At 52.0% G+C, this 15,552-nt stretch overlaps 1 protein-coding gene across 11 annotated transcripts in view; it reads left to right on the top strand.

Moving 5' to 3' along the window:
- The first annotated feature begins 973 nt into the window (after positions 1-973).
- Positions 974-15,552, top strand: part of PPP3CC (protein phosphatase 3 catalytic subunit gamma) — a 34,949-nt gene continuing 20,370 nt past the window's right edge. For all 11 annotated transcript variants that reach the window (XR_015705933.1, XR_015705934.1, XR_015705932.1 and 8 more), the window contains exon 1: positions 974-1,176. Coding sequence is in view for 8 of the 11 variants with exons in the window: in XM_087762872.1 (XP_087618998.1) it covers positions 1,125-1,176 (52 nt within the window). In the remaining 3 variants the exon portion in view is untranslated. The remainder of the gene's footprint in view (positions 1,177-15,552) is intronic.

The raw sequence follows: 15,552 nt of genomic DNA, 5'->3' as shown, positions 1-15,552 counted from the left end.
TCCAGCTCACACGAGGGAGCCTGACTCGGAGCAGCGTTATTTGTGTCCTTGCTTCCCCACCCTGCATTAGGGAGGGGGAAGAAAAAAAAAAGCATACTTTGCTTTTCCACTTCACTTTTTTTGCCTTTTTATATACCACTACCCTCAAGCTGCCAGCTCTGAGCAGCAAGCACAATTTTTAGAAACCCCACTGCAGCTAAAGAAAACAAATCTTGAAAGTCTGTGGTGGTTTTTAAAAATAAATGCTATTCTAAGGAAGAAAGGTTGCGGCACGCATCTGACGCACTCGCTCTCCTCCTCGGCGTTGTCTCGGTGCTTCCAAAGGGGCTGTCGGGCAGCAGCGCTCCTGGCCTGTGCAGCGAGGCTTCAGGGGGGCTGGTTTTTGCTGCAAAATCCTCCTGTTTTGAGCAACGCCTGCGACCTCGGTTACCCACCTCAGCAGAAAGGTTCAACCCCGCAAGCCGTGCTGGCTGGGGTCACCCTCCGCCAACCTCAAACCCTTCTTGCTATCTGCAGCGGGAGCGTTAACGCTTGTCTGTGCTTTCCCCGTATGCCGCAAGCTGTCGGGCTGCACGAACGGTGCCCGATTTCCCAATCTGCGCTGCCAGAAGGGTGGCGTGGAGGTTTATTTTTACCTCTATGTCTTCCCGCCGGCCCTGAGGCAAGGCCGGGGGGGCAGAGGGGAAGCCGGGGCAGGGGGGTGGCGAGGGGCGAGGTGCCTGACTTGATGCGGGCTGACGGAGGGACGGGCCGTCGCGCCCCTCTCCTCATAGGCCTCCCGCCATCTTGCCCCCCCCCGGTCGCCTAGCAACCCCCCCTTCCCCTCCAAGATGGCGGCAGGAAGGGGTTGGGGCGCGCCCACGTGACGCCGAGCGCAGGCGCAGCAGCGCCCCGCTCCCCCCGCGAGGGGCGGGGCGGGCGCAAGGCGGCGCCTGCGCAGTGAGCGTCCGGGGCTGGGCGGGGGGGGGGGGGGGCGGAGCCGCCGCCGCCGCCGCCGGGGCAGCCAGCGGATCCCCAGCCCGCCGCCGGGAGCACCCCGCGGCCCCCTCCTTTTGAGGGGAGCGGGGGAAGGCGGCACCACCACCACCACCACCACCACCAAACGACCACCGCCGCCAACCACCATGTCCGGGCGCGGCCACAACAAGCTGCCGACCACCGAGCGCATCGTCAAGGGTGAGGGGCCGGGGGCGGCGAGGGCGCCCCCTGTGGGCGTGGGGGGGGGGAGCCTGGTTTGGGGGGGGGGCATCCCCGGGCTGGGGGAGCCCCGGTCAGGGCGGGGGAATGGCTGGAGCGGGGGGGGTGTGTGTGTTATGGTGGGGTGACCCCCCTAACGGGGAGCCCTGGGGGGGCAGGGCGGGGGGCAGCGCTTGTCTGGCAGAAACCTCTGCGGAGGGGGCTGGGGGGGACATTGGGGGGGGCATCTCTGTTCTAAAGGGGGGTGTCTGCTGTGGGGGGGGCATTTCGGGATTGAGGGGCACCCCTGGTCTAAGAGGATGAGCAATCCTGCTCCCCCCCCCCCCCCCCCCCGCTTTCTCTGGTGCAGGTCCTCCCCCTGGTGCAATGGAAAGATGGGGGTGCAGTGGGGGGGTGACGGGCTGGGGGAACCCCAGCCCCACGGTGGCAGGAGGCCACTGGCGGCAAAGCAGGGGGGATCCCTGCCCTGCCTTGGGATGGGATCCCCGTCCTGGGGAGAGCCCAGGGCCCGGAGGAGGACGGGGGCGGTGGGCTCGGAGGAGAGCGGTGCCAGCCATGGGGGGAAACCGAGGCAGGCGTCGCGCTCCTCCGCACCCACGAGGTCCTCGCCCCCCAGCCTGGGGTGCCCAGACCCCGTTTTGGGGGTGGGAGGGGGGGACTGACCTGGCCCTGCTTTGCATCTCCCCCTGAGAATTTGGGGATGGGGGGGCGAGAGCCCACCCTGCCCTCATTCCGGCAGCTCCCTGCCTGCTTGCCTGTGTCTTGCCTCCCCCAAAGCCCTGTTCGCTCTTTCGATGCCCCGAGGCGGGTGCCAGCTGGCCCCCTCTTCAGGACCCGTTATAGTAGGTACTATTTTTGAAAGAGCAGAAGACACCGAAGCAGTTAACGAGGAGAGAAATACGTTAGCTGAGAAACTCCTGGATTAGGAGGAGGCTCGTATGATGTACATTTCGCTGCCCTAATTGATCTAGTGCCATTATCGTACCCACGCATCGGGGAAGATCCACTGCGCGCCTTCGCTTGCTTAAACTTTTGCTCAGCACCCACCGCTGTAGCCGAGAGGCACCCAGCTGTCAAAGTTATACAATCGCCCGGTTATTAAAGCTTCTCGCCCAGACGGCTTGAATCGTTGCAGGCAGTCGAGCTGCCCCGAGCCGGCTGATGAAAGGAGCGGTTTCCCAGGAATGGTTATAATATACAGGGTATGGAGGTGTGCCCACCAGAGAGATGCACGCTGTCATCTCTACCTTCTCCTCTGGACGGGTCCAAGTGATTTTTTTAGCCTGTCATGTGGCTGATCACATGTTTAGATGTTAATAACCGTGGCCTCAAACGAAGGGAAAGTGGACTAGGGTGCTAGCCCGGACTTTGAGGCCCCTCAGGCTTCGTTAGCTCTGTGCTGCCCGCGGGTGTCTTTCGTGGGTTGCTTGCAGCGTGCCGCTCGAAATAAGGCTGGAGGGCTCATGGATTTAGGGGACCCGGGGTCTTCCCCAGAGCCGCGTGTGTGGCTTGGTGATTTGTAGGTCTGCAGGCAGCCCGAGAGGCCGGTGCGAACCGTAAATCTCCTGCTAAATCCCAGGCAGCTGCGTGTGTTTAGGTTGGCCTTGTTCAGGGAAGGTAATGTCAATGCAGCCATTATGATTCAGCTGAGTCGTCCGTACCGACACGCTGTCCCTGCTGCTCGGGCTTCCAGATCCTGGGAAACCGTATCAGCAATCCTGCTGAGGTTACCAACGCTGCTCGGGGGCTTGATAACCCTGCCGCATCCGGATGGCCCCCGCTAATTTTGGTAATTAGTCCGTAGCCAGGTGGGGTGGAGGCTCGTGGCATTGGCCGGAGCCTGCTCGCTCCGTGCACTAATGCTCCGAGAGCCACGGGAACTTGTCGAGGAGATCGTTTGATTTCCCCCAGGTACGCTCGGGACGCTGATTCGAGTGCCTCTAGAAATCTGGGGAGGAATCGCTTCTTCCGTGGCTGTGATTATTGTTTAAAGGTGGTGACATTGTTCGCGGTTATTAATAATTTAAACCTGAAGATAAAAGCTAATTTCGTTCAATTGGAAATGCCTACAATTAAGTAGGATGTAGAATTTTAACTATGTTTAACCTATATATTTACATCTCTAGAGCCCTGCAGAAGCGTTAACTATAATTATGTTTAGTCAGGAGAAATACAGTGTTTCCATTTGCCTCGGTTTTGTGCTTAAACTTGTACTCGAGTAACTTCATTATTAAAATCTCTAATTTTGGGGTACGTCAAGAATTGCTTTTTAGTAGCCCAGTTCTAGCAGCAAACCAGTGGCTGATGTTAACCGGGATCATCAGTGTTCAAACTTGGTGATCTCATGAGAGCACTTGGGGTGGTTATGCTGGAAATCTGAGTGATTAGCTAGGTCCGGTTATCTACGTTAGCCTAAAGATAGGCTCGGATTAACTGGTGGATCCACAGCCTATGAAATACACGTTTTGCAGGCAGGTGGGCGCGATGCTTTGGGCTGCTGCAGTGCCCCTGGAGCACGTAGGTTGGATGCTCGAGGTCGGGACTCGAGCACGGTGGGTGCCTTCCCACCCTGTGCCCGGTGAAAACAAACCTGCAGAGCTTTATGTTGCACAGAAGTGATCCTGCTTCGTTCCACCTCCAGCGAATCACACCTGAATGGCGTGACCTCCTCTGGGAAGCAACGGCGACGGTAAGCATAGCTGTGTGCTGCGAGGATCCTTTCCGAAGACACGTGAGCACGGCTGAACGGTGGAAACCCACCCGGCTTACTGTGTTTGCAGTTGCATCCATGAAAAATTCTTTAAAAAAACCCAGGGTATTGGTATTTAGACACCTGGCTGAGCCAGAGCAAATAATCTAGAGCGATTTTCTAGATGCGTGTATTAGTAAAGTGTTGCACCGTTACAAAGCTGGTGAAGGAGGAGCGGCTAGGACCTGGTGCCCTCTTTTTGGCAGCCGTTGTGTGTTTGTCGGTAGTCAGCATGATGTGCCTAATCCATGTGCTGTTCAATAGTGCCTGTGCTGTGTTTTATGAAGTACTGTTGGGTTTCTGCTTTTCTGTAGATGGGCCATCGTCAGTGGCTTGATATGGAGGAATTGTGTGGGGTGGTAAAGCTGGGACCGGTGCTGAGACTCCATAGCTAAAGGTGTCCTGTAAATAAGTGGATTTTCCAACTTTGTGCTTTGCTGTCCTTTTGTAAGGACTTGGGCTTTTTCAGGCACCTTTCTGCATACCCAGTTTGTTTTTTTTTCCAGCTGGAAGATGTTGGGGGGGGGGGGGGGGGAAATGTAAGACCCCTGATGTGATGCTCTCTTACATATCAGCTGTCTGGTTCATGGTGTGAACCTCCCAGATACGTTGTAGATCATCTGTTTAATACTTAATTAAGGTTTCTGGGAGCAAAGGAACGGCGGGGCAATCTGAGCACGCTTTCCCCAGCGATACCTCATACCACGTGCGTGTTCGGCTCCGGTGAAGTCACGCTTGAACAGAAAACACCCGAGGAGCTGCTCCCCATCTCTCCGCACAGCGAACGCCTTGCCTTTGTAGCGTGGCGGAGATGCTGCTAGAGGCCTGGAGTCCAATCCCACGGGATTTGTTCAGCGAGGCTCCCGGTGCCTTCTACAGAAGCTGTGCCTCTGGGGAGCCAAAAACCGGCGTCAGATCAATAGATGCCGTCTTCAGAGGCTTTGGAGAGCTTCCCCCGCGCTGCTGCCAAGTGGATAGGGTTCAGAGGGTGTGCTAGTTCATCTTGCTGGCTGAAGACGCTTTCAGTTTATGAAAAATGTGTAGCTTTCTTCCTACCTTGTTTTTAATATAAACTACTACCCTTCAAATGCAGTTGGATGGTTGAGCACTGGGCTTTTTCCAGTTGCGGCAGGTTGGGAGCTGTAGAGAATTTTTATAACAGAGCACACACCGATACGAAAGTCAAAGTAGCTTTGTAATTGCATGCAAAGCAAGGGAAGGCTCGGGCAAATCTTAAATGCAAGGGAAATTGTGGTTGTTGAAAAGAAGAAATATGTAGTACCATCACTGTGATTGCTGTTCGTTTCATGTTTGTCTCCTGTAATACTTTAATTCATTTGTCTTGTTTAGCATTGCCATTTTGTAGCTAATAAGGAGGACTTGGAGGAGGGAAAAGAGCTGCAGAAATGGCCAAAAGTGACGATAAAGGCCAAGGTGCATGCTGTCAGACCTCGGGCGTGCCAGAGGAAAAGTGCAAATACCATTTGAGTCAAGATGCGGTGGTGGGATCTCTAAAAAGCAAGTTGTGTCATAGTACAGCAACTTGTCTGGACAGAGCTCAAGAAGGTCTTGAGTGTAGATCGCGCTTAAAGCATGAACCTTGTAGGATCTCTCCAAATTACTTGGGAATCTGGTATTTTGGGGGTCTTTCTTGCAGGAAAGATGCTTTGTTGTTTGTAAATGGGAGGTGCTAAGAAAAGGGGCAGGTTTCTGGCTGCGCTGAGGCTGGGTGTTGCAGAATGGGTGCTGATTTTGCCAGATCATGTGGCACTTCATCCAAAAATGAATCAGAAGTCAAACGCAGCGCTAAGCGGCACTTCTGCAAACATCTGAGGGTAACGCAAGCTGTTCAGCTCTAATAGGCTTCTTGTAGCCCTCGTCTGCCCCAAACAGAGCCAGTGGTACCCCTTTTTTGTGTATGAAACCTCCCAGAGCCAGGTCTTTCTGTAGCCTGTAACAGAGACGTTCTGCTGCCAGACAGAAATGCCACCGCTGGTGGCAAAACCTAAACCCTAACGCTAGCCTTGGGTACTAAAACCTGTTTAGAAAACCGCGATAAGGTGTCAAGGAAAGCAGATTGGGCTGCCTTTTTATTTATTTCCTCTGAGAATAACACCAGATGCTTCAGATCGGCGCTGGAGGTGGGACGGAGAGGAGGGAAGGTCATGCCCCTCTGGAGCCCCCGCGTTTAATATGGTTTTTCTGTTTTCCTGCTGTCTGGATATTGGCCTGGGAAAGGTTAATCCCATTCCCCCCGTTCAAGGCTGTGCCGGCTGCTTGGAGGGCCCATTCTGTAGCAATTAGAACAAATGAACCCCATATTAGCTAGGTACGGTGCCGAAATAGTATTTTTCATTTAATAAAAGAAGGTGGAGTCGAGAGGAATTTGTCTCCTCTAGCTGTAATGGCTTTGGTGCTCGTTCGGTTGCATGGGCAGGAGAAGGCAGGCTGTTCCTTCGGAAGTAGGGCAGGGTGCTGGCTTAAAATAGCAATGAACGCTGGGCTGCTTGTGATGAAGGGAGCTATTTAGGTAAATCCTGGGGTCTCGGTGGGGGCAGAGCCGCCTGCTAATCTAAAGATACTCCTTGGAGACCTATATTTGTCTGGGATCCTTCCCGGCTTGGCTGGTTTTCCAGGTGTTCCCTGTTCAATCCCTTGTGCCGCTCTGCAGATTGTGTTGGGATGGCGAGTGTGTTTACTAGACGTACAGTGCGTTCATGTCTTGGATGGTAATGGAATTGGACATCATTAAGCAGCGGGAGCGAGGAAACGGGCTATGTAAAGGCATCAGCATTATCCTATAATGCAAGACTTGGCTCTGAACGGCTCCTGGAGTCCGGTCTGCCAGGCTCGCGGTGATGAAGAGGCATATGCCGATGACACTTGGGAGCCAGGTCAAGGTGTACTGCGAAAACCCATCAGGGCAGGGAGCTTGGTGTAGGGGCAGAGGGAGGAATGGGGAGCAGCTCTGCACCCAGAGCATCTCGGGTTAGGATGGCATGGAGCAGAGGTGAGATGGAGGATAACGGCTGGGCACTCCTGTGTGCGGAGGGCGCTCAAAAACGGTAGGAAAAAAGAAATCTCAGTGCAGCTTTTAAAGATTTTGCTGGCAGGGAGGAGGAGCATCAGGCTATCCGGGCTGCACTCTGACTTCAGACCTCCAGCTTCCGAAGCAAAACCTTGCTGCTGTCTCCAGCTGCAGCATCTCCAGCTATGAAGCCTTAATAGGATCTCGCCGCGTTTCCATTAGGAGCAGAGGTGGATGCGAGCGTGTTGCGTAATGCGACCTCCTCCAGCTGGGAGCCTGGGTACGCTGCCGGGAGAGGAGTTGTGGGGTTTCTCTCTCCAGAAGTCTCCATCAATCTCCTGGCTTCTGAGTGCTTCCCCCCTTTTAGTGAATACCTTTGCGATGGTGGTGGCTGTAAGACGTGAGTTGAAAGCACTTCCCCTGCTCCGAGCCAGATCTGGTGAGAGTGTGCAAGGATCTCCCCTGTGTAAGACAAGTGGTTCAGGGTGAATTTCAGGAAAACAGGGAGAAGTGGTGTCAACAGTGATCCCAGTAAGAGTCTTCGTTTCCCTAGCCTGCTTGAGAAAATATTCCCTTTTATCAGTCGCTGAGGTGTAGCGAATGTGGTAAAATGGCTTCTCAAACAGCAGTGAGAATATTATCCCAAAGGTGATGTCTCGGATATATATCGCAAAGGTTTCCCAGAGGAAGACCCTTGAACAGCAGCGCAGAGGACTGGTTTTGCTGTTTCGGCGATAACTGGGGGCTCCTGTCGTTGAGCTCCATCCCTGGCACGTGAAGGTCTGTGAAGCGGCTCTGAAAGCATTGCTAGAACTTATTTAGCCCATTTATTGGGCTGCTTTTTGGTTTGCAAGAAAGCTGCTCTGGCTGATCTCCAGTGTGGCTGCTGGGAAGATTTTAATTAGTTTGCAGCTCCCTTCAGACCGTCCGCACCTCTGTGTGGTTATAAGGTGATCCGTGGGTATAAATGTCAAACATTGGAGTAAGCACGTTGCAAGAAACGTTTTAACCAGTGCTATTTTGATCCAGTGCGAATGCAGCTGGGGTTGAAGCATTAAGGCATGAGATGGGAAGAGAAGAGAAACGGAGACCCCTCTTGTCTGTGAATTGGCCTTTTTTGGCTGCGCTGGTGATCGCAAGTGCTCAAATTCTCATTTATCGATGATGTGACCGCCTTTTGCTGGATGCGATGAAACTGTCACTTCTCCAAGGGCCTGCAGGCTGGGCTCTGCCTGCGTCCACGGTGGTGCTTGGGCTCCAGCCGGAGCGTTTCTGGCTGTTATTTTGTCAAGGTTTCCCATGTGGAGCAGCCGATTCCTGCCTACTACGTCATCCCGAGCGAGGTCTTGAAAGTACGCAACGTGCAAAATTGCGTTTGCTTAAAGTGGCTTTAAAACTGGAGCCAGCACCCCCTCCCCTGCCGGCGGTGGGGTCAGATTTACATTCACCAGCAGGTGGGGGATTTGCCTTTGACACAAAGACCCCACTGTTCTTCTATTAATGATCTATTAGTGGACGCGCTGGCAGCTTGCTAACCTTGTGAAACAGGTGGTGAATTTCCCTGCCTGCTGACATCTAGGAATCCCCTCCTGTCTCCTTTGGTGAGCTCGCTTTTTTTTTTAAGTCGCTGCAGCTGTTTGCTGTAGACCTCGGCCTTTTTCTTTTCCTTTTTTCTTTTTCATTCGAGCTTAGCAGCAACCTCCTCGAGTCAGCCGAGAGACTGTCCCACCGATGGACCTGTTGAGAGGAAGACACCAGGTTTGCTGTGGGTCGGTGCGCTGTCAAGTGGTTATTTCGTAGGAATACATATATTTTTAACTACTGGGAAGTCTATAGAGCTTGAGGATCTCAAACGAGATTTTTTTTCCAGGCTGGTGTTGAGGGCTTATGTGCTTTCCTTGACAGTAGCTGGTGAGTTGGCGCTCGGTGAGGTAAGGAGCCCGTGTCCCCGGCAGAGGACTTGGCTCTGGACAGATTGTCTCAATGACAATCCCAGGCAAATCCGCATCAGCGCTGGTCATTAAGAGAGAGACCTATGCATAGCAATGCGGGCGCTGGAAAGTTGACGGACCTTGCAAGCAAGTACAATTTTAACATCTGCGTTGCTCCTGGGGAGGCTGAGGAAATTCAGTGCCCAGCGAGTGCATTTTTGAGGCAACCTCTAAGGCGCAGAGTGCTTTGGCAAGAGCAAGACTGACACCGCAGCGTGGATCTGGGTCTCGGCTGCCGCCGAGGTTCAGCTTTGTTTTGGGTGGCGGGGCAGGAACCCCGGCGCGAAGAGCCGATTGACGCGGGGAAAGCTTTGCGGACGGCTCTCCTGGCTGAGAGCTGGGTGGCTGATGTGCGGTGACAGCCTTAAGTTGCCTCTGTTCTAATTAAATGCTCCCAGGTTTAATCTCACCCGGCTCCTTGAGGAGCCAGCTCCACCTCGCGGGTCAGCGGCCCGGCAAGGGGCCATCATAGCTGCCTCCGGGCTTGCCTACCGTGGCAAACCTTGGCACGCAACTCTGTCGGTGAACCCTCCTTGAGTAGCCGCGGTTTACTTTGGCAAAGGCACCTCTTTTTTTTTCCTATTCTGATAACACTATTTACTGTCCGTGCTAGATGTTTTGCCAGCAGAACGGTTTAAGGATAATTACATTCTAGCCCGATTAAAGTTTTTAGAAGTCCATGAGCACAGTTCAGGTAGCTATAACGTTTTAGAGGCTGTATGGCATCCGAAATGCACAGATGGACTTTGATTTAGGTAGCTTTTATGATTTTCTAGCCTCTTGGCATTGCACTTAGTATTTCTGCAGGTCCGTGGGAGCTTTAAGCGTGGCCTGGGTTATGCTCGTTTGGCACACATTATGTTTGTATTTGCGTTTTGATGCACAGGACTGTCGCTTGCTTTTTTTGGAATTAAATGCACCTGGCTTCTGCATAGACTGTGTGTGCCAGATTCTAGTAACCGAGAGTCAACGTGGCCTCAAAATTTGGGTGTTACTCCTTGAATGACTGAAAGGTAGTTGATAAGGTAAAGACAGATTTGCTGCTGGGAACGGTTCAGTTGATCAGTCTTTCTCAGTTTCGCTCGACTCTAGTATCGCAGTGACTGTCTCTCTCCCCCTTCGAAGAAATCATTCAGCTTGTAGATCATTCGATGTACAATACGGATATTTTTAGGGTTATTGTGAGGAGATATTCTGGTTGTGCTACAAAAAGGAATCTGGCTCAAGGTAAGGAGCAGAGCGAGCCCTCTGCATCAGTGGCACGCTGGGAGGCTGGCTTGATCTCCAGCAGCACCGCTCTGACTCGCTCCGGATAAAACTGGGGCGTCACGAACTACATTTAATGCTCCTCTGTATTTGAAGGAGCTGCCATTCAGTAGGAATTTACACTTGCAAAATGGATGAGGAAGATACCCAAAGTCCTGTGTGCCAGATGCTCTCTGTTAACAGGGACGGGGCGTGCGATGGTTCTGGTTGATGCTCAGCGCGGGAGCCGTGTGCGGGGCTGGGTCCTCCTGCAGCTCCATTTTGTGAGTGCTTGGAGCCTCTGCAACCCAGGGTCTCTTATTCATCATGAAAAAGGAAAATTGCTACCCTCGGAAGAGTAGAAAGAACAGGCAAAAGTTTGGAGGAGGGTGGACAGAAATGGCAATAGTAATGGTTTCTGGCTCTTGCTGCATTTATGCAAGGAAGGTGTTTGCTTTACTTGGTGACTCTTCTGAGATATTAATGTTATTTATTTTAGCCCAATCCAGTGGCAAGGGGAGAAGTTACTTATTTTCTCAGGTGGTAGGAGGCTGGAGGAGCAATGTATTTGCTCCGCTTCGTGATCGCTTTCTTTCCACATAGCTTCTGTAGCTGGAGAGAGCAGCAGCTCTCTGACATAGCAGGGTCAGGGCGCCTGTGCCAGCACTGCTTCAGCCTGAAAAACGACACAGATTATTTGTCAGGGCTTGGTCCAGGCTTTGAAAAAATGGTATCAAGCATACATCTGTTTTTGCAGACTCTCATGTAAACTTGCCCTGAGGCACCCCAAGGGAGAGAAAGTTTCATGCAAACCAGCGTAGGGATTCTTAAAGCAAAGACATCCTGACATTTTATGACCAGAAACGTGTATGGTTCATAATTTCAAGAAAATAAAGATTATTCCATGAAAAATTGGGTAATTGCTGCTAAATATTAGGACTAACAGCAGGTTCGAATTTGCCTCTAGCTGCTGAGGTTCGACCCATCCTTGCTTTTGGTCCGGACCCCCTAATAGAGAAGCACTGAAGCAGGTTGGCTGGAGCGTTGCTGTAGGTAACGATGGCATCCATCACTTGCCTTCAAGGGTTTGTTCCCCCTTAACGACTGCAAAAGCTCTGCACGATCCTGGAACTTAAGCTTTCCGCAAGCACAAAATGGCATTGCCGTTGCCTTTCGTTGCTGAACTTCTCCGGGTTATTGCCTCTCAACTGGCTCTGTTTGAGCCCTGGATTCAACTTTGAACAGGCGAATGTAGGTTAGGTGTGAATGCGAATAGGAATGGCTGATAAAAATAACATTGGGCTATTTGGAAATTGGGGGGGGGGGGGGGGGGGGAACCAACCCTGACCTGCTGCTGACGCTGTGCACAGCTCAACGCAGGAGGCAGCTTTCTCTCCGCCTTTCAAAGCCGGGTACGCATGGCTCCCATGCAGACTTTTCCCTGTGATCGTTTCTACCTTTGACAGCCGGGTCCGGTTTCCTCGGCAGCCAGATCTCCGTTGTGGCAGATGGACATCCGTCATCCCCGGTTGTCAAACCCTTAGCTGAACGTCCGTCAAATATTTCCGATGCCTTCCAGCACAGGTGGGAGGGCGCAGGAGTTGGAAGCTGTTAGTACCTTACGTCGTGTGTCTGAGCATAAGAAAAGACAGCTTTTCCTTGTGCTTAGTTTTGTCTGAGCTGTACTGGTGCTTCAGAATGCCCCAAATATACTTTTTTTTCCTCCCCAAAGTGCATCTGTAACCATGTGTTCAACTATCGATCTGTAATATCATTCATTTGATGAGGAGCAAGCAGGGAAGGGGGCTATCGCATTCAGTGCCCTTCAGATGCACTCCCAGATGGGTGTCAGAAGTGGCAGAGAAATCTCTCTTAAGTTTATTATCAAGCATGTTTAGTCCTGGATGATTTTTTTTTTTTTGGACTTGAAGCCCCGCACGCCCCAGGGTGAGAGGACGCCTCCTTTTCGTTAGAAACCCAACCCCTCGGGGAACGAACTGACTTTTGCTGTAGCCGCCACTTCAGGCAAATAGCGCTTGCTCCTTTTTCAGTAATGAATCTCGCTTTGTTGCTTTGTACAGTCATCCAAGGGACTCTCAAATATATAAACAATAATTTGAGGATCACTTTGTTTTCTCTTCCATGGTACTGGCTCTTTCTGGAGGTGTGGATCAGTCAGCCCTGCTCTGTCTGCTGCTGCTGTCTCCGGTCCTGGGAGGAGAGGATCTTTTGCTTCGTTTCAACCAAAGATGCACGATAGATTACGTGGTCTGACCCGATCCGTGCGGCAAGAGCCGTGATGAAGCTTAATAGGGTCGTCGCTTAAGTATGGATACAGAAATACAGCACAGGCTTTTCTCCTGGAGGAATATAGTCTTTTTGCACAGAGGGGCAAAGGAGTGGGCTGTGAGCGCTCTGGTTTTGTAGAGCTGGTGGTAGAGAAGCAGCTTTTTGTCAAATTCTCCCATCCATGACTACCAATGTCCTCTCGGAGTGCTGCAAATACCCACTTGCCCCGGACTGGCAAATAAAATCTGCGTTAATTTTGTAGTAAGCGGAGTCTTGCACCATAGCCTAGCAAATATATCACGGTCCTCTTACTGTTACTGGGTTCCCTCAAGCGCAGCTGACCTTTTAATCCATTTTACACCTCAAAAGTTCACTTGCATTTGTGTCCTTTTGTTTGTGGTTTGGCGTGCGGTGTTTGTCCTGTTAGCAGAGTGGGAATTGTAGTCTTTTCTCGGGAGCAATCTACGGAGTGTGTTTTGATGCGCTTGCAAAATCGCAACTCCCAGACCTAAAGATTTGACTATTTAAACTAGACTGGGTGCAACACGTGGATTTGTATACAAAGGGAAGATGGCGTGAAGATCACTGCACTTGCTGCTCGCAACGTGGTGAATCTTTTATCCATCATTTTTGTTAATTATTGTCTGCGGGCAGTGCACGGAAGGAGCTGGCTCTGAGGATAAGTGCAGCACGCTGTATCTTTGCACTGCTTGGGCAGTCTGTGACTAGCTGCAGCATTTTTTTGGTGAGATAAGGAGTTATTTCCCCATTTTGCAGACAGGAGCAGGAAGCAGGCAAGACTCTTCCACCCTTCTCGGTGCCCTGGGGGTGCAAGATTTCGGGTCAGCTTTTGCTCTGACGGCCCTGCCGGTGCTGCTCCTGCTGTTTGTGAGCCCAGGCTGGCTGCAGGAGGAGCTCCCTTCCTCCGCACCCTCCTCCTGTGCTGGTCACTCCAACAGAATTGAGCATTCATAAGGATAAAATTCAGATCTTAAAAAGAAAGAAAAAAGTGGATATTTTGTGCGTCGGATAACTGCTTGCACCGAGTTGACTAAAGCCCTTACACAAGTTATGCTGGCTAACAGGATTACTTGCTTTGACGACGCTAATTACTTAAGTACTCGTCCTCATCCCCTGCTGCATGGGGGAAAGGGGCATCGCTGGGTTTTGGTTTTGCCCACGCCGGGGCTCCAGTGCATGCTTCTCGTGACTCTCTGGTGTGTGGAGGATTTTTTTCATGCAGCTCCCACGAAGCTTTTGAAGTGCTCGACAGCTCTGGGTGCGCCGCGGCACGGGCGTCTGCTCCAGCCCTGCACGCCCGGCTCGGGGAATTGAGAAATCGTTTTTGGGGTGGGTTAGCAGGAAGCACAGCGAGTAGAAAACGGGCGATGTGGAGTAATCCCTCGCCTAGCGCAAGGTCTTTGCTGTGCATCTGCATCCCCAGGATGGTGCTGGTCTCTCTGGAGCAGGTTTTTCTCCTTGCGCTCCATGCTGGCTGCAGCTTGGCTGGCAGACAGGCACAGCAGAGGAGATGCCGGTTCCTTATCATTCCCAGCTCCTTGTGGGAGTGGAGCCGTGCAAAGCCAGCGAGGGAACTTACATAAAAGTTCTTGGCTGCTCGCATCGGCGTAGCCTCATATTTTATCTTGCATAACTCTGCTCGCTAGGGCTACCAAGAAAAGGCAAAGCAGACCATGCCAGGAGCTTTTCACGGATCTCTTCTGAATTGCGTGACGGGCAGTACTGCTCTTGTGGTCGCATGCCATCTCCAATAAGCTTTCTGTCCCGACTTCTGCGGGCTTTTTACTTTGTTAGGGTGGCTCCTGAGTCGGTGGCCGTGTGCGAAGGCCTGGGACGATGGGGAATATGGCACTGAACGGTTCCTGTTTCTCTGTTCTCTTCCTTATAAATCATTTGACCTTCAAGCGTTCTCTCGCTTCTTTTGGAGTCAGATGGCAGATGTTAGGACAACTGCCCAGTTTGTAGAAGTACTTACAAATCGTTTTCCAGTCCCAAAGCCTCCCTTGCCCCTCGCTCCGAGTCCCGTGCCCACGTTTCCACCCCGCTCCTTTTGGCCTCCCTTGTTCCAGCTGAACCTATTTGTGTCAGACCTGCAGCTTCCCCCTGCCTCCTTCTGCCGTGCAAACCCTGCCGTCCTTACGCAGACCCAGAGCGCGCGGGGAAGGCTGGAGAATATGTGAAATTCTGCAAAATGTCGACGTTTTCATCGGTAACCGGAGGGGTCGCTTTTTCTTTCAGCTGTAGAGATGAGGAATATATGCAGTAAAAAAATGTTGTCCAACCTGTGTTGGCATAAGCAGGGGTCTTGCTTAAACCTCTTTAATTGGCGGCTCCGTGGGGAAAACGCTGTGTGTGCCCTGGACCGTTCAAGGCATGCGGGGCACTTAGCAAGTACCCAGCAGAGCAAAACTTCCAAAGCGAGCGATGAAAGAGGGTACCGGCTCCCCTTTCATTATATCCGCTCTTGTTCTCCTCTGTCCTACATTTCACATTATTTGAAAATTGATGTTCGGCTCCAAAGAATCTCTTGTGCTGCCTTTCTGCTTTTTCTCTCTGCCTCCTGGGTTTCCAAGCTAAATAGCTGCTCTATTTGCATGTAAAAGAGATGGGTTGCATTACTGTTCGTCACTGTTATTATTTGACCAGCACTATCGTTTCGCCTGTTAAATTCAACACAGTTTGGCATATGGGATGTCTTCACTGGCTGATGGGTAAGGACATCGACTTCATTTGCATATCAGATATTTTTCTTCTCTAGCTGGATTACAGTTAAGTGCAAATCTGTCTTTCACCGCATGACATGATCACATCAGAAGCGGGAGATGTGGAAGCGATGGTACATTATCTAGTGAGTGGGTTTCGTTACACGCGGCGTGTGTTGGAGGGACTGCTTACTCAGAAGCAGGCTGGCACTGGAATCATTAAAATGGCTGTAAAAAGCCCGTTTGCCTTCCAGATTTTGGGGCGCTTTGGGGGATGCCCAGCAAAGATGAGGTGGTCTGTCCGTCTGCCTGCAGCCTTACGGACGGCGG

Source organism: Nipponia nippon, unplaced genomic scaffold (assembly GCF_047370975.1).
Source record: "Nipponia nippon isolate SJK-2023a ecotype South Korea unplaced genomic scaffold, ASM4737097v1 scaffold_27, whole genome shotgun sequence".
Lineage (NCBI taxonomy): Eukaryota > Metazoa > Chordata > Aves > Pelecaniformes > Threskiornithidae > Nipponia > Nipponia nippon.
The sequence above is the reverse complement of the archived record's forward strand: the minus strand, read 5'-3'. Positions and strand labels throughout refer to the sequence as shown.